Source organism: Giraffa tippelskirchi, chromosome 12 (assembly GCF_054371585.1).
Source record: "Giraffa tippelskirchi isolate mGirTip1 chromosome 12, T2T-mGirTip1v1.2.pri, whole genome shotgun sequence".
Lineage (NCBI taxonomy): Eukaryota > Metazoa > Chordata > Mammalia > Artiodactyla > Giraffidae > Giraffa > Giraffa tippelskirchi.
Window position 1 is genome coordinate 42,892,628 of NC_137286.1, and position 21,529 is coordinate 42,914,156.

Consider the following 21,529-nt stretch of genomic DNA (forward strand, 5'->3'; position numbering starts at 1 on the left):
CATTTTCATCTCATCTCATCTTAATCTAGGGCTGTTCTAACTCTTTAAACCACAGATTCTTAAGATTTAACCTGAGCCAGTGCATTCCCAAACTGAGATCAATATTATAAACTCCTCAAAATGAAGATCTACTGTTTTAAGGTGACTTTGCATATTCCTATTATTGACTGTGCATTGATTAAATTCTCTGGAGAGAACTGTATTTGCCTGGTTTCCACATTCTTTTGGGATACCTGTAGTTGCAGCCACTTAAGATGAATCTCGCCAAGGCCAGAGAGGCCAGGGTAACCCAAGGAGTCCTTACTGCTGGTCCGGGTACCACAGAAAAGGTGCACGTGATGGCAGGATTCTAGAGCACAGCCCTGCAGCTCTGAGGCTCTGCCTCCCTGTGATGGTCACTTGTCTGTCGTTTCTGGAACTGTACCTCCAGCTTCACCAACAGTGGAAATTTGCTCACCCCCGAGGTATTATTTTTCACCCCTTGTAAGTCCCTGCAGTGTTTGAAGTCCCTACCCGGACTTTTGAAAAATCCCTCCAGCCTCCCAACTGACTCCACCCGCAAATATGTGAGTTTTCTGGCGAAACACACCCACCATTATAGAAGGGCCAGCATTCTCTGGCCGCAGCAAGGAGAAAAGCAGAGTGGAACTGTGCAGTTTGCCAAGCCACAAATGTCTAGAATTTCTATGGCCCTACACCTGCAGAGAATTCTGCAAAATAGATCTGACTTCTATTAAGAGAAACCTCAACTTTTAACATTATTTCTAAATTTCTTATTTCCCCGTGATAGTTCACAATTAGGCTTGGCCGGGGTGGGGCTAGGGGGGGAGCCTTTGAAAGGAGTGGGATGTTTTATTTGCAGTCATAGGTCAGGGACTGGATTCAGCGAAAACTGTCTTCAGAAGGGAAGCCTGCAGCTAACACCATTAAACTTGTGGTTTACTCTCCGGTCAGGCCCCAACAGTGTGTGGGCCGTCTCTGACCACTCCAGACTCCTGCAGCCTCTTGGACCCTGCACAGTTCTCACTCCTTCGGGGCCTCTTCTGCCTCCTCCCTCCCACGTCCCCCTCCCCCGCCTCACTTTAACAGCTCTTCCTAGGAATGGGCCCATTTGGTCTCTCTTTACCTGGCAGCCACCCCTACGGACCAGACCCCAGGAACTCATCAGGGGTCCTTTCCTTTTCAAAATAAACACCTCATTTTTAGTTGTGTGCCATTTTAAATAAGCCTGACGTGAACTTACTGTGTTTTCTTATGGGCAGAAGCCATAACTAATGTAGTTGTTCATGGAGATTCATCTTTTTAGATATAGATGGTGACCCTAGTGTATGACGGCAGGTGAGTCACGGGTCTTTCCTACTCACCTCTCTAAAATGGGAAATAGACTGTATTGGTGGAAGAAGGGGCCTTGACTATTGTCTAATTCAGTCTCTGATTTGATAGATGAGGGCATCATAACATTGACAAACTTGAATACTGCTTTCTGAAATTACATTTTCTTTCATGTTGCAAATTGCAATTATTCCCGTCAATCTGTGGCACGTATACATTTTTATTTTTCAGTTGCCCTTAAAATGTTTATACTAATTAGAGTGGGTTTATCTATTCATAACTTTTAGACAGATTTATTAGTTCTCTCTTATAGCTTATGTTTTATTTAACCCATGTGGTATAGATATCAATAGTGATTCTCCCTAGTCACACTTGCATGATTTTCTAATAAATGATAGTAAATAATAGGACCTGAGAATCTGTATTTCTAAGGTTAAAAGCTGTAAGTTGCAAGTGTTATTTGTCTTATTTTTAATTTTAAATTGATTTTTATTGAGGGGTAGTTGCTTTACAATGTTATGTCAGTTTCTACTGACAGCAAAGTGAATCAGTATACATATGTATATTTTCCCCTCTTTTTTCAATTTCCTTCCCATTTAGGTCACCACAGAGCACTGAGTGGGGTTCCCTGAGCTATATAGTAGGTTTTCATTAGTTAGCTGTGTCATATAGAGTGAAGTAAGTAAGAAAGAGAAAAACAAGTGTATATTATTGCATATAAGTGGAATCTAGAAAAATGGTATTGATAATCTTATTTGCAAAACAGAAATAGAGACACAGACATAGAGAACAAATGTATGGACACCAAGTAGGGAAGGGGAGGTGGGATGAATTGGGAGATTGTGATTGTTTTATTCGTTAAAAAAAGAAAAAGTTTCCTGTAAAAATGAGGGAGGTGGGAGTTTAAACTGCACCCTCTCTGCCACCTTCTGGTAAGAAAGGGAAACTCATCTGAGGAAAATGCCCAGTAAATATCAATAGCTATGTATTTTTTCATGTGTTAATGCTTAGTAAGAACATCATTTATCCTATAATTTTCTGTGATGTCTGTGTTGGGTTGCTTGTTATTCTTATCCCTTAAGCTCATTAGCAGTGCGGCTGATCTGAGCCTCTGCTCTAAACTGTTCTCATGTGTTGGGCTCCTCTTCAGTCTCTAAGAAACTCTATTGGTCCACAGATTTGGAATGGGGTTAAGCTAGGAAGATGCTTTGGAAAACAGTTTGGCAGTTTCCCCAAAAGGTAAGTATATGACCCAACACTTCCACTCCTAAGTATATACCAAAGACAAATGAAAACACATGTTCACACAAAAACGCATACCCAAATACTCATAGCAACTTTCTTTTTAATAGCCAAACAGTGGAAACAACTTAAGTGTCCATCAACTAATGAATAGGTAAACAAAATGTAGTGTATCCATACAATGAGATTTCATTTGGTCATAAAAAGGAATGAAATATTGACATGTGCTAATCCTTAAAAATCAGGGTTAAGTGAAAGAAGCCAGGCACGAAAAATCATGTATTATATGATTACATTTCCATGAAATGTCTAGAGTGGGCAAGTCCATAGAGACAGATTGGAGGCTGCCAGTGGCCAAAAGGAGAGGAAAATGCAAGAGAGTGGAGAGCAATGACTAATAGGCCCGAGTGTCTCTTTGGGGGTGATGAAAATGTTCTGGAATGAGATAGGACTGGTGGTTTCACAACTTTATGAATATACTAAGAAAACACTAAATTGTAGACTTTGAGAGGGTGAATTTTATAGTGTTTCAATTATATCTTATTAAAAATAATAATCATAATACTCACAATATAATAGCATGTAATGTTTTAAAACCCACGGCACAATCATATGTTTTATTTATGAGCATATGAGCATATGGCAAAAATATACAAACTTTCATGGGAAGGACATGTATGCACCAATGTCAGGATTGTTGGTACTGCTGGGAGAGAAAAGGAAAAAAGTTTGGGAACAGAACTTTAGCTGTAATGCTTTGTTGTTTAAAGAAAAACTAACAAAATAAGGCAAGCTACCTTCTGAAAAATATAAACTTAACCGTGGTATAGATCTAAGCCCTACATCCCTGTCATTTTTCAGCTCCCTACTGATAGGAGGGGAAGTGGGAGATAAGTGGGTTCAGTTCAGTTCAGTCGCTCAGTCGTGTCTGACTCTTTGTAACCCCATGAACCCCAGCACGCCGGGCCTCCCTGTCCATCACCAACTCCCGGAGTCCACCCAAACCCATATCCATTGAGTCGATGATGCCATCCAACCATCTCATCCTCTGTCGTCCTCTTCTCCTCTTGCCCTCAACTTTTCCCAGCATCAGGGTCTTTTCAAATGATAGGTGGGTAGAAGGTACAAAATTCAGTGCACACAGCATGTGTACAGCAGATGGTAGAAGCAAGGTTGTAACCAGGTAGCATCAGGGGGCTGGGTATTCCATGAGTTGAGCAGAGAGAAGGGAAGCCTTTCATATATAAGAGATGAAGATCCGTTTCAGAAGAAATAGATTATATAGTTTTAAAGGCCCTCTCTTAATTGAGGGTTTTTTTAGAGTTAGAATGCTGTTAAATATACCTAGAGTTTTATTGATGTGTAACTGAATTATTAGCTTTCTTTACTGGCTTTAATAATTCCAGGGGAGGATTTTGAGAACAGGTTTTGCGGTGCAGCAAGATGATATGCTTGAATTCCTGAGCACAGCCTCATCTCTCTGACAATTATTTTCCCCCATCAAGAGTTGGTTTATACTGTATGGTGTGGAACTCAATGGCGGTGATTTAACATCTTTAAGTCAAATCCCTTTGGCTGCCCCCCGATCCCCCCACACACACACACACAAAAAGACTCTCTTTCCAGAAAAATACACTTACTCACAACATTTTGCATATAACTTTCAGAATACATAGCCCTTAACCTAACCCTAACTTGAGTCCCTAACATGCGTCAGCTTGAACAGGCTGTGAGGTTGATATCATTGCTGTCTCTGTATTGCTAATTAATAAACATGCTCAGATGCATGAGCTGAGATTTAGTCCCAAGTCTGTGTGACTCTTGAGGAACTGGAGGGAGAACGAGACTCTGGGCTTGAGGCAGCAGAATGGAGACCCACGTGGTCTCACCAGAGAGGAGAGTGTCAAGGCTGAGGGCTGAGGCAGGACTAGGGAGGCACCGCAGCTTGGGGACAAGGTGTCAGGGCCTCAGGTATGGGCAAAACCAGAGCCCAACCTCACTGGAGAACCGTCTGGTGTGGGAGGTCTAGGTTCCAGGCAGAGTCCACCAAGAGGCTGGTCTGCAGGGTGCCAGCCAGCACTAGGCCAGAGGTCTGACCAAGTCTGCCCCCTCTGTCCCCAGGAGGAAGGAGGCCCTGCCTTGTTTTGCAGTATCAGGAAAGGAACATGGCACGTCGGTCTGGTAATAACACCCCACTGCCTCACCTAAGGCTGATACACTTGGGTTATTGGTCTGTCAGATAAAAGAGCTCACTTGTAAACCAGTTGTCTATCCTTTGAGGATCTGCTAAAGCTCTATTCTGAATGCTCCTTGAAACATGATTTTCTTCTCATCTTTGATCTATCTCAGTTTCCCATTTGGAGGAAACATGAGTCTCTATATGATCAAGAAGTAGAAAGAAATGCTGGAGGACTGCTTGGTGGTCCAGTGGCTAAGACCCTGTGCTCCCAATGCAGGGAGACCAGGTTCAGGCCCTGGTCAGGGAACTAGATCCCACAGGCCACAACTAAGAGTTCCCATGTGACTAAAGATCCCGTGTCCTGCAGCAAAGACCCAGTGCAGCCAAATAAATTTAAAAAAAGAAATGCTGGAATATGGTATTAAGAGCTGGATGTGCAGAATGAAAAACAGAAAGAGCTGTTCAAGCACCTGGCAAATTTCATTCTTATTGCAAAAAAGCCATATGCTTGGGCTTCTGTGTCTGCAGAGTCCCGCCATCTCTTAAAGCATTCAGACTGCATCTCTCGTGGGCCAGTCTTGTCATCAGCAGCGCTGCTTTCTTCCCCAGATATCTACACCTGCTCCTGTCTTCGGTCCCACCAATATGTGTCTGTCCTGAAAACTTCAGATACCTAGCCCCATGGTAACCTTCAGCCCTTTACATGGTGAAAACAGCTGACCCACAGGCCTTTGAGCTTGTCATTTCACAGTGTGCCTGTTTATTCTCTGCCCTGCAAATAACTACCTACCTCTGTTCTGTGTACCATCAGCAGACCAGTGGATAAATCAGCTCTCTCCCCCAACATAACAGTGTAACTAAAAGACTGCCACATTTTTTCAGTTTTGTGAATTGGGCTTCCTTATATTAAAAATAATTTTTTTTTTAAGAGTTGGTTCTGCTACTGTTTGCAAACCCTTGGTTGGAATACTAGAATAGGGCTTACGAACTATGGCAGGTTCCTGCTCCCAAACTAATATATAACCTCTCCACAGTGATATCTTATATCAGATTTACCACAGCTTTCCTCCCGTGGTTTTTTCATTAGCACAGATATGATATGAAGACTCACTAAGCCCCCCTAGATGGAGGTGACTCAGCCCTGACAGAACTTGCTGGACTGCATGCTTATCTCAGAGGCAGAGGCTTGGTTCCTCCGCCCTGCTTTCCAACGTCAGGTCTCCTCTTGGTGATCATCTGAAGCTGGAGTTCTAATGTAACAAATGGCTTCACTCCCATGGGTCTCTGAGTGGTGCCCGGGCTCGCCCTGTGTTGTCCTGGCTCCTCAGAATGTGGTGGGAGTGGAAGCCAGGGTGTGTGGTGCAGAGCTCCCCAGACCTGTCTGAGATCTGCCAGGGAGTCATGAGGGAGCTTTTCTTTAAAGGCAGTAAGAGGGGCTAACCTGGTGGTCCAGTGATTAAGACTCTATGCTGCCAATGCAGGGGGTTTGATCCCTGGTTGGGGAACTAAGGTCTCATATGCCACGTGGTGGGGCCAAAAGATAAAAAAATATAGGCAGTAAGAGCCAAGGCCTCAAACCAGTCATACCTACTTACCTGTAAGGAAGGCCCTACTTGCTGTCTGCCCATGAGTCTCGACTTCAGCTCTTTGATGCTGTGAGACCCCTGGACATGGATGGAGAGCTGGGGATGGCTATGGAGGCTGGAAGCATCTCTCATGTAAAACACACAGAACCATCAGAAGCCCTTGATGACTCGTTTGTCCACATTCACTCCTTGGCCCTAACTGTGCCTTCCTGGTAAGAGAGAGGGGTACACAGGACCCACACTGGGTGGGGGCTGAAGGAGAGGAAATTTCACTGGAATTCAACCTCCAGAAATTTTAAAAAGCATGAGGGCTTCTTGGTTCAGGCTGGAAAAAAGGCATTCAGACACTATTGATGGAAGAAAAACTGTCATTTTGGAGAGAACACCCCACATTCTGGTGTGATAACAACCCAAATACAATTTCAACATCTGTAGTAACATCCCAATTTAGGAGCCCCTTTAATTTTTCTTATTTTTCGTTCAGTTATTTCCCCTAGTTCTGTATTTGATAATTCAACACCCATGTGCTTATTTTCATGACTGGCAAGTAATATACAAAAGTTATTTTATTATCGTGGATAGTGTCAGGAGAAGGCAATGGCAACCCACTCCAGTACTCTTGCCTGGAAAATCCCATAGACGGAAGAGCCTGGTAGGCTGCAGTCCATGGGGTCGCGAAGAGTCAGACACGACTGAGTAACTTCGCTTTCACGCATTGGAGAAGGAAATGGCAACCCACTCCAGTGTTTTTGCCTGGAGAATCCCAGGGACGGGGGAGCCTAGTAGGCTGCCGTCTATGGGGTCACACAGAGTCGGACACGACTGAAGCAACTTAGCAGCAGCAGCAGTGTGAGTTTGAGGCTTCCCTGGTGGTTCAGACAGTAAAGAATCTTTGTGCAATGCAGGGGACCTGGGTTTTATCCCTGGGTCTGGAAGATCCCCTGGAGGAGGGAATGGCTACCCACTCTAGTATTCTTTCCTGGAGAATCCCATGGACAGAGGAGCCTGATGGGCTACAGTCCATGGGGTCACAAAAAATGTCAGATGTGACTGAGCAACTAACACATACAGTGTCAGTTCAGGCCTGGCCATCACCTCCCACCCCATCCCTCCTGCCCTGAGAGAGTTTGATTTAATTTGTCTGCCATATGGCCTGAGAACGGGGTTTTCTAAGGCTCCCAAGATGATTCTGATGTGAAGCCAAGGTTAAGAACCAGTGCTTTAGCCAGTAAGTGGGGCCAAAGAGTCTTCTGGAACTTACCTCAAATGTTCTCAAAATGAGAGCCTCTCCCCCAGGGAACAGTGGGGAACAAGGAGTGAACCAGAGACTGGGGTTAAAGGGCAGGGTGGGATCCCTGCTCTGGGCTTGTTCTGGAGGTGGAATCAGGCATGTCAACACATTCAGAGTTTGGCAAAGGAGAACTCAGCTTCAGAGTCAGAGAGAGGGTCATGAAGAGCAGCCTTAAGAGAGAGTTTTAAGAATTAGTAGAAATTTTCCAAGTGATAAGAGGGAGGGAAGACACACAGAAAATCTTAGTGTTACACACAGTTAGATGAGAACAGTGAGGTTCTCAGGGCTGGAGAAGGAGCTGCTATGAGCAGCGGTACCTGCACATTGAAGAGCTTTTGTCTTTTCTCCTCCAAGAAGAGTCAAAGCCATGGAGCTGGGGAAACTGAATCTCACTCCCCATCACTCCTAAGGAGAAGGGAACCACTTCACAGAGGAAGTGAGCAGCTCAGAGACTCAAGAGAAGAGTTGATGCCTTGAGGGAAGAGGAAAGGGAACCTTGGGGAGTCAACCAAGCCTTGAGGTTTCACGCCGGGAGCTCCACTGACACCACCCACCTGAGGTTCTGCAGGATTTGGTGGGGGCAGGAGGAAGATCAACTTGTAGGTCATGGTACATGACTGCCAAACAAGCTGTACAATTAATGTAGCTTTAAAGGGACATATCAAAGCTACTTGTTCATTTACATCCCAGTGTTATACTGATGGATTACCAAAATTGGAGTACACCAGGAAGGGCCTCCGAATGTCCCAATATTGTCCCTGTTTGAGCTGTTGAGGGGTTCCCTGTGCCAAGGTCAATGGTTTTCACCACTGGTTAACTCCAGTGTGTTATCACTATGCTTGATTTGCACCAGCTTTGACTTTGACTCTTATTCTTCAGGGAGCACTGGAGGGTTTTTGGTTTTGAGATAATAGATAGTGTAACTCTCACAGGCCCTTTCCAGACTATAATGGGACCCTGGCAGACACTGTCCAGAAGTGAACTGAGATATGTCTGTCATGAACTATGAGATATGACGTAGTGCTCACAAGATGTGACTGTTGGAGCTAAAGAGAACTGCTTGGTCCCGTGCAGAGCGGGAGTTCGGGGCTGTTGAGAGATCAGGGATGAGCACACTAGGAAGAGGACTTGCTGGCACCCTTCCTCTGTGGCAGAAAAAGCTCATTTTTATTATTTATTTATTTGGCTGCATTGGCTTTCAGTTGCAGCACCCGGCATCTTTCCTTGTGGTGCCTAGATTGTCTGGTTGTGGCACCCGGGCTCCAGAGCAAGTATGCTCAGTAGTTGTGTTCAGACTTTGTTGCCTTGAGGCTTGTGGGATCTTAGTTCCCCAACCATGGACCAAACCCGAGTCCCCTGCATTACAAGGTGGATTCTTAACCACTGGACCACCAGGGAAGTCCCAAGAATCACCTTTTAAAAACCTTTGAGGATATGACAGAAAGCAGCACAATGTTGTAAAGCAATTATCTTCCAAAAATTTTTTTAAAAAAGAAAAAAAGCATCAAACTGGGGTGAAAAAATAAACACAATTTAAAAAATAAAACTTTGAGGAAAGACTCTTGATGATGAAACTGGGGATTGATCTGATGACCCAGGTTGTCTCTAAGGTCCTCAGATCAAATTACTTGGGAACCTGATTACACCAGTCTGTTGACATTTTACTAGCGAAGAGGAAGTACTTCCTCTATTTGAGAGAATTCTGTGAATAGTAAAAGCCATAGCCTTGTATGTGGAGGAGGTTCTGGATATGGCTTCCCAGGTGGCTCAGTGGTAAAGAATCCATCTGCCAATGCAGGAGACACAGGAGATGCAGGTTTGATCCCTGGGTCAGAAAGATCCCCTGGAGGAGGGTATGGCAACCCACTCCAGTATTCCTGCCTGGGTCAGTATTCCTGCCTGGAGAATCTCATAGACAGAGGAGCCTGGCGGGCTACAGCCCATGGGGTCACAAAGAGTCAGACATGACTGAGCGACGGAGTGCACACACACACTCTGGATATGGCATCACTGGTGGATGGTCCTTTATAACCAAAGACCAGGGTTATACTGTATTTACTGCCAAAAGAGCAAAAGGGTCTGCAACTAGCTCAGAAGAAGAAAATGCTTTGCAGAATGTCCTACAATGTGGAGACCCCACAGTGGAGAAGGGTGTCTACCCTTTTTGTGCTAGTAGCTTTGAGATATTCTCTTTGACAGTGAAACTGTGGACTCTTGTTTGTCTTCTTTGTTAGTAATGACTCCTTTAGTGCCTTGCCTACACTGTATTCTATTCACCTCTAATCTTATAAACCAGCAGCATTATTTCTTCACATCCCCTGGAGGTGAGTAACGGTAGCTTAAACTTCCAATTTTCATATGTGGGGAAAAAATACAGAATATTTTCTGAGTGTTGAGTAGCTGGAGGAAACAAACCAATGAACAAAACATACAAGTATAATGTATGTGATCCATTGACAGAAAATATCTAGCATTTCAGAGCAGTCTGAAGAGGCCAAAGGATTTTATAGTGTAGAATATTTCATGGGCCTTTCAAGGATGAAGGAAATGTGTTTTTAAACAGTGACTGATTTAAAGGCACCCCAGAGGTGCAGACGTTTTACAACACGTGTTTCACAGCCCCTCCAGATCTGAACTTTTCCCCCCCATAACATTTGCCTTCCAAAAATGATTTCAGCATTGTGGAAAGAGAACATTGAATATTTCAGAACTATAAGTCTTGAGGGAAATAGCCTGTCTTTGAGGTTAGATAAATAAGTTTAAACTATTTCTGATATTTTATAGCTTTTTCAACACAGCAAACATTTGTAGGTTTGAAAAACCATAAAGAATTCCGCCCGAGTTTCCCCCAGCCTGCAGTTCTTGGAAAACATCCCCCTGTGTGGTGGTGATGCTCTAGGTGTTGAGATGCTCCTTCCCTCAGTGCTAGAGACCTCTGACTCCCCTTCGACATCTACAAACTTGCCAACTCTGGCTTTATTTTCTGAAATCCCTTATCTATGTAGAACATCACAGTCTGTGCAAACTCAGTATCCTATACCCCTTGCCATGCTGAGGTTTAGGTTTAAAGTGCAATTATCTCTACTTGTGGACACCGGGGGAGAGGAAGGAAAGGGTTAATGGAGAGAGTAGCATGGAAACATATACAGTACCATATGTGAAATAGATAGTCAGTGGGAATTTGCTGTGTGACTCAGGGAACTCAAACCAGGGCTCTGTGACAACCTAGAGGGGTGGGATGGAGGTTCAAGAGGGAGGGGACATAGGTGTACCTATGGCTGATTCCTGTTGATGTATGGCAGAAACCAAGACAATGCTCTAAATCGATTATCCTTCACTTAACAATAAATAAAGTGGAATTATCTATGATCCCTATCATTTTCAGGGTTTGGAGATTCCAAAGCCTTCTGGAACTGATTTCCGATCATTCTTGGGGAGCTTGCACTGCTCTGAACCCTCTGCTTCTCACTCACTTTGACACAGATCTGTTGCGCTCTCTCTTTTGCCCTCCATCAGCCAAGAATGCACAACTCACTTCCTTGACTAGTTTCTGTTCATAGTGAGACATCCATGAATACCAAGCATTTGGCAAATATTTCAAGAAAAGCCAAAGATTCAGGGATCATGGCAAAGGCATGTCACCTCTCAGCCCTTCTCCCTGTTCTTGCTCACCCTCAGCCTTCCTGTCCTTACCTCTAACCTCCTGGGATTGCCATGGGAACTTGAAGTTCTTCTCTCCCTCTTATACAGCCCCTGCCTACACACGCATGCAGCTAAACCTTCCAAGGTGTTCTAAAGGAAAAGTATCACCCTCTTTAGAAGACAGCCAGAGTTATATACTGCAGAGAAGAACAATTCCTTTTTTTCCCTTAGAGTGTAGTTGCTTTACAATGTTGTGTTAGTTTCTGCTGTAGACCAAGATGAATCAGCTGTATATGCACATATATCCCCTCCCTCTTGGACTGCCCTCCTTGCATCTAAAGGGAGTCTCTTGTAGGCAGCACGTGGATGGCTCTTCATTTTTTTATCCATTCAACCACTCTGTGTCTCTGTGTTGGCTTCTGTACAGTAGCTGAAGCAACCACATGTCCCAGTTTTGAAGGAGCAGCCTCATGCAGATGAATTTGTCATTCAGCTCAGCTCCCAATTGTCTCTCTAACATTTGTGCTTGTCGAAGCAGCCTACAGTAGTTAAAAAAAAAAAAAAACTTTTAATTTTGTATTGGAGTATAGCCAATTAACAATGTTGTGATAGTTTTGGATTAACAGTGAAGGGACTTAGCCATGCATATCCGTGTGTCTTTTCTCCCCCAAACTCTCCTCCCCTCCTCAGCCTGCTGTATTTTTAACACCTTTTCATAACTAAGGACGTGCCAAGACCTGTCTGTGTCCCACAGGGAGACTCTCATCACCTAGACTCAGGCGGGCTGGAAGCGAGACCCTCAGGATCAGGTTTTCTCTACATACCCAGACATACACAGTCCTGTGGGACTGGAAATGTGGTCTCTGATGGCAACCAGGGTCAGAAGACTTGGAGGTGTCCCCTGAGTGGCAATTGCAGAAATTAGGGCTCCAAATGAGCAAGTCAGCTGCTTTTCTGGGTGATGCTGGTGAGATGGAGTGAGGCGGAGGGCAAGCACCAAGAGGCCACTACAGCTGACAGCCTACCTTCCCTAAAAGCAGCTACACAGGCCACTAAATGTGAGCCAGACCTGAAGCCAGCCCTCGGACCAAAGCTCCAGGACAAGCAAAGAGACCTCCTCCTTAGAAAGGCTAGGGGTGTGTTTCAGTGCACTGCCTGGGCAGTGCTCGGGAGGTGGTAGCCTGCCCAAAACCATCTCTCTGATTGCCACAGTCCCATTGGACCCAGGAGTGCAATCCCCCCACCCCCTACACCTCCCTATCCTCCCACCGCTTCATCCCACCCCTGTCCCTGCCCCCCTGCACCCCCGGCCACCAGAGGCACCAGACCAAGGTACATCCCCTGGGTGGCAGCTACAAAAACCACGGTACAAGATACAAATGAAGACAAAATCAGACTCACGGACTAAGTGAACCTTTGGTTACCAAAGGGGTATGGTGGAGGGGGATAGACTGGGAGTTGAGGATCAACATATATACAGTGCTATGTTTAAGACAGATAACTAACAAGGTTCTCTGTACAGCACAGGGAACTCTGGTCAGTATTCTATAACAACCTAAATGGAAAAAGAATTTGAAAAAGAATAGAAACATGTATATGTATAACTGAATCACTTTGCTGTACACCTGAAACTAGCACAACATTGTTAATCAACTGTACTCCAGTATAATATATATATACCAGGGTACCAACAGTGACGTCTTCCCTGGTGGCTCAGTCAGTAGAGAGTCTGCCTGCAATACGGGAGACCCAGGTTCAATCCCTGGGTCAGGAAGATCCCCTGGAGAAGAAAATAGTAACCTACTCCAGTATTCTTGCCTGGAGAACTCCGTGGACAAAAGAGCCTGCTGAGCTACAGTTCATGGGGTCAGAAAGAGTTGGACACGACTGAGTGACAAACACTTTCACTTTCACCATCAGTAAAGCTTGCTTCCGGGGAACACTGGCCCCACGGAGCATGGCAGAGGGTGAGCTTGAAGACAGCTCCCAGCCTCAGGAGTCTCTGGAAGGGATCAGTGTCAGTCCCCAGATGCAGGTTTGGGCAGAAACCTGTCCCGGGGACATATTCAGGATGCTCAGCTAATAGGCTTCCTTCAAGGAAGAAGGAGCACCTGGGTCTCTGGCCTCTCGCTGTGCCCTGGGGGAGTTTAAGAACTCTTTCTCCCCTGGTCAGAATCCTGTGGGACCCACAAATATAAGTCCCATTAGCCATCAGAGCCACGTGATGCAGAGGTGTCCCCTGACCACAGTCAGAGAAATCAGGGTGCCAGATACGAGTATGAGCTCCCTTCCAGGTGACTCCAGTTATTACAGGTTCCCCTGTCCTCCAGAGTCAGGTGATCCAGAGCTGTCCCCTAGATGGCACTCACAGAAGTCAGGGCAAACTTGAGTAAAAGCTCTCTCCTGGGAGATTCTGGAGCTCCGGAGCACAGCAAGGGAGAGTATGACGGTGTCACCCGCCGGGCCTTGTCGCTGGAGTGTTCCAGCAGGCTCCTACGAGTGTGTGTTAAGTTAGATGCCTGCCCCTCAGGACCTCAACATGTTTACAGCAACTTATCATGTTCTCTATTCCAGTCCTTGAAATAGGTTCATCTGTACCATTTTTCTAGATTCCACATATATATGTTAATATATGATATTTGATATTTGTTTTTCTTTTTCTGACTTACTTTACTCTGTATGACAGACTCTAGATTCATCGACGTCTACCAATGACCCAATTTTATTCCTTTTTATGACTGACGTATAAACATGGGGTGGGGAGAAGGGAAGAGTGGGATGAACTGGGAGATTAGGATTGACAAACATACACTACCATGCGTAAAATAGACAGCTAGTGGGAAGTTGCTATATAACACAGGAAGCTCAGCTCAGTGCTCAGTGATGACCTAGAGGAATGGGATGAGGGGTGGGATGGGGCGGGGGTTGGGAGGGAGGGGATATATGTATACATGTAGCTGATTCACTTTGCTATACAGCAGAAACTAACACAACATTGTAAAGCAGTGTACCCCAATTGCATAATAAATTGATAAATAATAATATATATAATAATAAATAATTAATAAAATAATAAAATGCAGTTATTTTATATGAAAAAAAAGTTTATCAAATTCTCTATGCAGGTCTGCTCTTCCTCTTATTTTCCCTGTTTCAGTTAATGGTACCACCCTCTATCTGCATGTCCTCCTTAAATCCTTTTTCTCCTTCACTCCCCTGTATCAAATCAGTCACCAAGTCCTACTGGTTTTTCTTCTTGAGTATTTACTAAGTTGGTCTATTCTCTCTAGTTCCCCTACTCCCACCCTTTCATGTCTCACCTCAGTTGGTTCAGTGACCACCTAACTGGTCCCGCTGACCCTTGCCTTACTCTTCCCCATTTGCGTCACATCCAGGACAATGTTTCTAAAGCACCAATCTGATATGTTACCACTGCTTCAAATAATTAAGCCATTTTCTATTTCCTTTAGGATAAATTCCACCAAACTCCTTACTATGGATAATATTAATAAATTTTCATTTTATGGGCACCTGCTGCCGTCTATGGGGTCGCACAGAGTCGGACACGACTGAAGTGACTTAGCAGCAGCAGCGGCAGCTTACCTTTTAGTCATCTCTCCTTACTCCCACTCCATGTACTTTAAACTTCAGTCATAAAAAAACTCAATTTATGATTCCCCAAATGCGTTATATTTTCCTTCATCTCTATGCCTTTTTGTACACCATTCCCTCTATGTAAAACAATTTTCCCCCAACCCCCAGCCCCTTGTCCTCATGTATTAGCTTAGCTGTTCCTGCATGTTAAAATCTTAGCCCTCTCTCCAGTCTGCGTTAAATACAGTTTTTATGTGCCAGTGGCATCCAGTGTTTATCAGAAGCCCTTATGTCATGTTATGGCAATCATCTGTTCCCCTGCAAAGCCCCCTTCTAAAATTAAGTTTCTTGAGGAAACCTAGTGCACATCATATCCTTAGTTCCAGCATAGAGTCTCACACAGAGTAGGGATTTTGTAAACATTTTTGAATGAATGAAATAATGGTAATGATTTATTTCATTTCAAAGTATAAGATATATAGTCAAAGCTGTACTCAAAAGAAAATTAATAGGTTTAAATATTTTAAGTTTTTTAAAAGCCAGTTCTCTGGTGGCTCAGTCAGTAAAGGATCCGCCTACAATGAAGGAGACCTGGGTTCGATGCCTGGGTTAGGAAGATCCCCTGGAGAACGGAATGGCAACCCACTCCAGTATTCTTGCCTGGAGAATTCCATGGACAGAGGAGACTGGCGGGCTACAGTCCATGGGGTCGCAAAGCGTCAGACATGACTTAGTGACTAACACTTCCCCTTTTTCGCAAATACTAACTCAAAGTTTTAGAAATTTCCATGTGAGTTAGAGTTACAAGGAAATTTCTTTGATTTGACAGCTATCAGAAAACAAAAGCAAACTACCTGCTTAAGGATAAAACATTAGTAATGTTCCCTTTAGAGCTGGAAGCAAGAGAAATGTGCCTGCTCTAACTTATTATTCAGCATTGTTCTGGAGACTTTAGTTAATACAATGATATAGTTAATAGAAAAATACATAGGGCTTCCCTGGTGGCTTAGATGGTAAAGAATCTGCCTGCAACGCAGGAGTCATGGGTTCAATCCCTGGGTCCAGAAGATCCCCTGGAAAAAGGAATGGCTATCCACTCCAGTATTCTTGCCTAGAGAATTCTGTGGACAGAGGAGCGTGGGAGGCTACAGTCCATGAGGTTGCAAAGAATCAGACATGACTGAGCAAGTAACACTTTCACTTTCATAGGTATAAATATAGGAAAAAATGATAAAATTGTCATTACATACAGGTGATATGATTGTTTATGATTAAAAAAAAGAAGAAAATTTACTTGAAAACTGTTCAAAATAATAAACTTTAGTAAGATGATTAGATACCAGATAAATATGCCAGTGTTTATTGCTTTCCTAATTGTCAGCAGTAAACAACTATAAAATATATTTTAAAAGAGCCTTCTTACTATGGAAGTAAAATATATAAGATGCCTAGTGATAAATCTATCAAGAAATATACAGGACCTACCTACACTCTGGTTAAGAAGTAAGTTCTGGAGGAAAGTGCATAGGTGTGAATTTCAGATCCAGGGTTTGCTAGCTGGTGTCCTTAGGGAAGTTTAACCTATCCTTGTGTTTATATTTGAAAAGAAGCAACAACAAAAGATAAGTACACCTGTGATTAGCACGTCTCTGGATATTTAGGTTCTGGGCTGGTTTTGCCTTGACCAGCTTCCTTAGCTGTAAGACAAAGCTAACAATGACTGCTTCCCCAGAGTTGGAAAAAAACTGTGAGAATCTAAAGGTTCATGAAGCATGTGTTTTGCCTTTTGTGAGATGCATAGCAGATTTCATAATTAGAGCAGTGACATCTCTTTTTTGTCAGAAAGCCTTGCAGGGTCTGCCAGTCTCTCTAAGCAGAGCACTGAAGGAAGATGGGACATCCTCAAAACCAGTAACCTTGCTGGACCTCAGACATCATCTGAGGTCACCCCAGCTCTTAAGAATCAAATGAGGGACTTCCCTGGTGGTCCAGTGGTTAGGACTCTGTGCTTCCAATGCAGGGGGCCCGGGTTCAATCCCTGGTCAGAGAACTAAGATCCCACATGCTGCACAGTGCGACCAAAAAATAAATAAAAAATAAAAAGACACCAATTTAGACAAATGCAAATGGACTTATTTTTTAAAAAGGAACCTAATGCAATTCCTCTGAGCTTCACACCCCACAGCCCAGCAAACTGCTGAGACTTCGAGACTTCTCAAAATGTGAGGGAAGAAATTGTTTCAATCCCTCATGTTCCTCTCTGTGTCCCAAGATGTCACGTACAATCTGTTCACCCCACACTGACCCAAATGTAAAACGCAACCCTTCTTTGTGTTCCCTGATATCATCCTCTTTCACAAAAGTGGGGATGAGCAAAATCTATTTCCCTAAAGGTTTTGTATTCTTCCTGAAGGAGGAATGTCACATTGCATGTGCACAGTAGGCCACTTAACGATCCATATTTGATATTTTTGTTTCCGAAAGCCTTCTTTGCAACAACTCACTGCTAGGAATTTCTCTCTGTTTCTCTGCCTCCACATTGATCTGGCTTCATCAGCTCCTCTTTTGCAAGCAGTCTTGCATTACCTTTACTCAACTTTAGACTACTCTCCTTTTCCACAGCAGAGCAAGCCCACCCTCTTTGGCTCCTGTTCTTTGACTCATAGATGTAAACTACCCCCATGGTCAGCTGACCAAAGCCCTTTGCTTCAGCAGCATCCCTCACCTGCCATAGAGGAGTGGTAGAAATAGAAAGAGCCATTTTTCCTATTATGTGTGATGAAACCCATTTGCTGGCTTGTGGTCAGAATGCTAAATGGTATTTGTCATATGCGTCTGTGGCTCTGTTCTTAAAGGAATTTGCCTTTGTCATATCTGTTTTTATTCCAAAGGTGTCCCTCAGCCTAATGTAACTTGGTTGAAGAAAGGAGGATCTCTGAGTGACAATATTTCCTTGCTTTTCAATGGATCCCTGTTGTTGCAGAACCTTTCCCTTGAAAATGAAGGAACCTATGTCTGCACAGCCACCAATGCTCTTGGAAAGGCAATGGCAACATCCATCCTCCACTTGCTGGGTAAGCACCAAGTCTTTATTGTCTTCAAGTGCTTCCTATAATACGTGCAAAGTAGGACCCAGTTTTGTGGATTCTGGAGTCAAGGAGTAAACAAGTGGACGTTATATGGTTTTAACTATTGCTGTCACTGTCAACTTACAAACAGGTGCTAAATCTAATACCCTGTCTTACCTGTTCTTCTCTCAGAAGTCTGTGACTGCCTTGCTGCTGCTTCTCTGCCTAAGAACCTACAATGAGCTATAAACTTTCTGCCCAGAATCAAGATCCTTCATACTCTGCCTCTGTGTGCGTGCTTGTGTGCCAAGTTGCTTCAGTCCTGTCTGACTCTTTGTGACCCCATGGACTGTAGCCCGCCAGGCTCCTCTGACTGTAGGATTCTCCAGGCAAGCATACTGAAGTAGGTTGTCATGTCCTCCTCCAGGGGATCTTCCCAGCCCAGGGATCAAACCCACATCTCCTTCATCCCCTGCAGGCAGGTTCTTTACTGCTAGCACTACCTGGGAAGCCCATTCTGGCTCTACATCTCCTTAATTTATAACTAAACTCTGTTCTACACAGTTTCCCACTCTGTGATACAACACCACACACACACACACACACACACACACACACACAACACCACACACACACACACACACACACACACACACACACACACACACACACCATGAAGCTTCCCTGGAAATCTGGCTTCCATTCATACTGCTCTCTTAGGAAGAGGCGGTCTTCACTGCCTTAGTTATGTTGCCCCAATACCTCCCATTGATAGCTCATGGTGAACAGTGTTGGATTCATGATCTCCAAAGGAGAGAATTTTGCTTCGGGACCAAAGACACAGTTTCAGTCACTCAGAACTTCATATGGCCAAAGTTTTATTCCAGTGAAAAAGGGACAGAGCTTCTGACATGGACATCAGAAGAGGGTGGAGAGTGCCCCCACTGACTAGTTCGGGTGTGGCTTTATATACTTTTTCAATTGATTACTAGCAATAGATTAAAAGAATATCTCAAGGTTTTAAAGGTCATTCTAGACCCACTCCCACAACATACATCTGAAAATAACAGGATTAGTCAGAAGGTTTTTGTTAAGAAGGAGAAACATGTCCTCAAGCAAGATACATTGTTGTTATATAATCATTAGTTAGCTCTGGGCATAAAGAAAGTTAGTCTTAGGGGAAATAGATTGTTGTTGTAGCAACTCAGAGCTTAAGAAAAAATGTCTTAGGTGACTAAGATGAGGAATGTAGAAAAAAAGTTTGTCCCTTTCTCCTCCTAGAGGGTCCTGGTCTCCTTATTGACCTACCTAAGAATTAGCTCTCTCACCGTCCTTTAAGCCACCTGAATTCTCATCTCCTATGTGAATCCTTCTCTGATTGTTTTGGACCTCTCCTTTCTCTGGTCTCAGCACTTGGTCCCTGACTGAGTCCTGACACACATTAGTCTCCAGTTGGTTCCTCCACTAAATTGTGGGTCCCTTCATGGTAGAGCCCATGTCTAACATTTCTTTTGTGCGCTAAGAATATAATATAGTATGAAGCACCCAGCAGGTGCTCAATAATTACATATCAGTGAAGTCTTAAGACACCTTGCAGTGGAGTCAGTATTATAGTTTGGGAAAGGTCATTGCAGTGAGCCCCTGGCACAGGATGGCATTTGGATGCTTCTGCTGCTGTCTTTAGGGATAATATCTGGAGCTCAGCAAACTCTTGTCACCAGAATGAGCCTCAAGTTGCAACGGTTTGAAGACTCAATAAACAATGCCCCTCTTTCCCCCTAGAGCTTGGAAGCGATTGAGAGTTAATCACAGAAGTCAGCTAGACTGACATGAGAGATCATTCATTACTCCCCCTTTGTATCTCCAGCACCTCAGACAGGTGTAAGTATTAAATAAATGTCTCATAAATGGATAATATTGGGTCAATGGCAGAACCGGTATGAGATTATAGAATCCACTGCTGAACTAAGGGGATGATGGAAAGAGCTTTCTCCATGGCATTTCTTGTTGGCAGTTAGAGGAGCCCAGAGACATAAATGGGTTTCCCTGATGGTTCAGCAGTAGAAAGTCCACCTGCAATTTGGGAGACCCAGGTTCAGTCCTTGGATCGGAAAGATCACCTAGAGGAGGAAATGGCAACCTGCTCCAGTATTGTTGGGAAATCCCTTGGACAGAGTCGTCTGACGGGCTACAGCCCATAGGTTGCAAAGAGTCGGACACAACCGAGCACACGTGCAGGCACAGAGACGTAAATAGATGGGGAGCTGGAATAGTCACGCATGAAGCACTTTCATGTTCATTACCTCTTTTCATGTTTACAATAGCGCAGTGTTGGGGGCAGTAGTCTTTTATCCAGTTGTATAAATGAGGAAACCTGAGACTCATAAAAGTGTGTACTAGAGCCCAAATATAGAGCTGTCTCTTTCAGTGTTCCTCATATCACCCTCCTGGACTCGCAGTGCTGGCCACAGAGACCCCAGTATACCTCTTGTTGTTGTTGTTCAGTCTCTAAGTTATGTCCGACTCATTGCTACCCCATGGACTGCAGCACACTAGGCCCAAAGACCTCTGTGGTCCTCTAGGATCTTAATATGGGAGATTTTCAACAGATGGGGTAGGCTTAGCCTGTCTAATGCTAGTGCCTTCCCTCAGGTCCCTGAGAAGTCAGCTCCAGCCTTACCCCTTCCTTCCCTCCTCCACTCAGGAGTTTGCATGGTGTCTCAGTTCTGCCCCACACACCTCTTCTCTTCAGACGTCTCTGCAGCCAGGCAGCACGTGACTCTAGTCACGTGACTGAGGACTCAAGAATGACGTCACACAACATACAGCATTCCTCCACCATCGTCTACTCTTACACTTATGCTGCACAACCTTCCTAAAGGCATGCCCCTGTCACCATGTGAGGTCCCCTATAAAGCATCACCCCTTGTCCTGTTCCCAAAGCTGTCTGGAGGGGAGGAGCCTGTCAGCCCCAGCTGCTTCCTCCAGTCCCTTCTGGAATTCTGGTGAATGTATTTTTTCCTACCTTGTTAGTTAGGCTGTAAACCCTGAAAACATGTAGAGATCCTATGTGTTAGTGTAGCTAAGAACTTGTTCAACTTGTCCCTTCCATCAGTCAGTTCAGTTCAGTTCAGTCGCTCAGTTGTGTCCGACTCTTTGCGACCCCATGAATTGCAGCACGCCAGGCCTCCCTGTCCATCACCAACTCCCGGAGTCTACCCAAACCCATGTCCATCGAGTCGGTGATGCCATCCAGCCATCTCATCCTCTGTCGTCCCTTTCTCCTCCTGCCCTCAATCCTTCCCAGCATTAGGGTCTTTTCCAATGAGTCAACTCTTCGCATGAGGTGGCCAAAGTATTGGAGTTTCAGCTTCAACATCAGTCCTTCCAACGAACACCCAGGACTGATCTCCCCTAGGATGGACTGGTTGGATCTCCTTGCAGTCCAAGGGACTCTCAAGAGTCTTCTCCAACACCACAGTTCAAAAGCACCAATTCTTCGGCACTCAGCTTTCTTCACTGTCCAACTCTCACATCCATACATGACTACTGGAAAACCCATAGCCTTGACTAGACGGACCTTTGTTGGCACAGT

The 21,529-nt window shown here is 44.4% G+C and overlaps 1 protein-coding gene and 1 non-coding gene across 5 annotated transcripts in view; both read left to right on the forward strand.

Moving 5' to 3' along the window:
* Positions 1-21,529, forward strand: part of ADAMTSL3 (ADAMTS like 3) — a 349,114-nt gene that overhangs the window by 284,995 nt on the left and 42,590 nt on the right. For 3 of the 4 annotated variants that reach the window (XM_081546775.1, XM_081546777.1, XM_081546776.1), the window contains one exon: positions 17,758-17,940. The exons of the other annotated variant lie outside the window; for it this stretch is intronic. In XM_081546775.1, coding sequence (XP_081402901.1) covers positions 17,758-17,940 — 183 coding nt within the window. The remainder of the gene's footprint in view (positions 1-17,757; positions 17,941-21,529) is intronic. 4 annotated transcript variants of the gene reach the window in all.
* Positions 16,844-16,916, forward strand: TRNAG-UCC (transfer RNA glycine (anticodon UCC)). The gene has a single exon. It is a non-coding gene; the product is annotated as a tRNA-Gly (tRNA).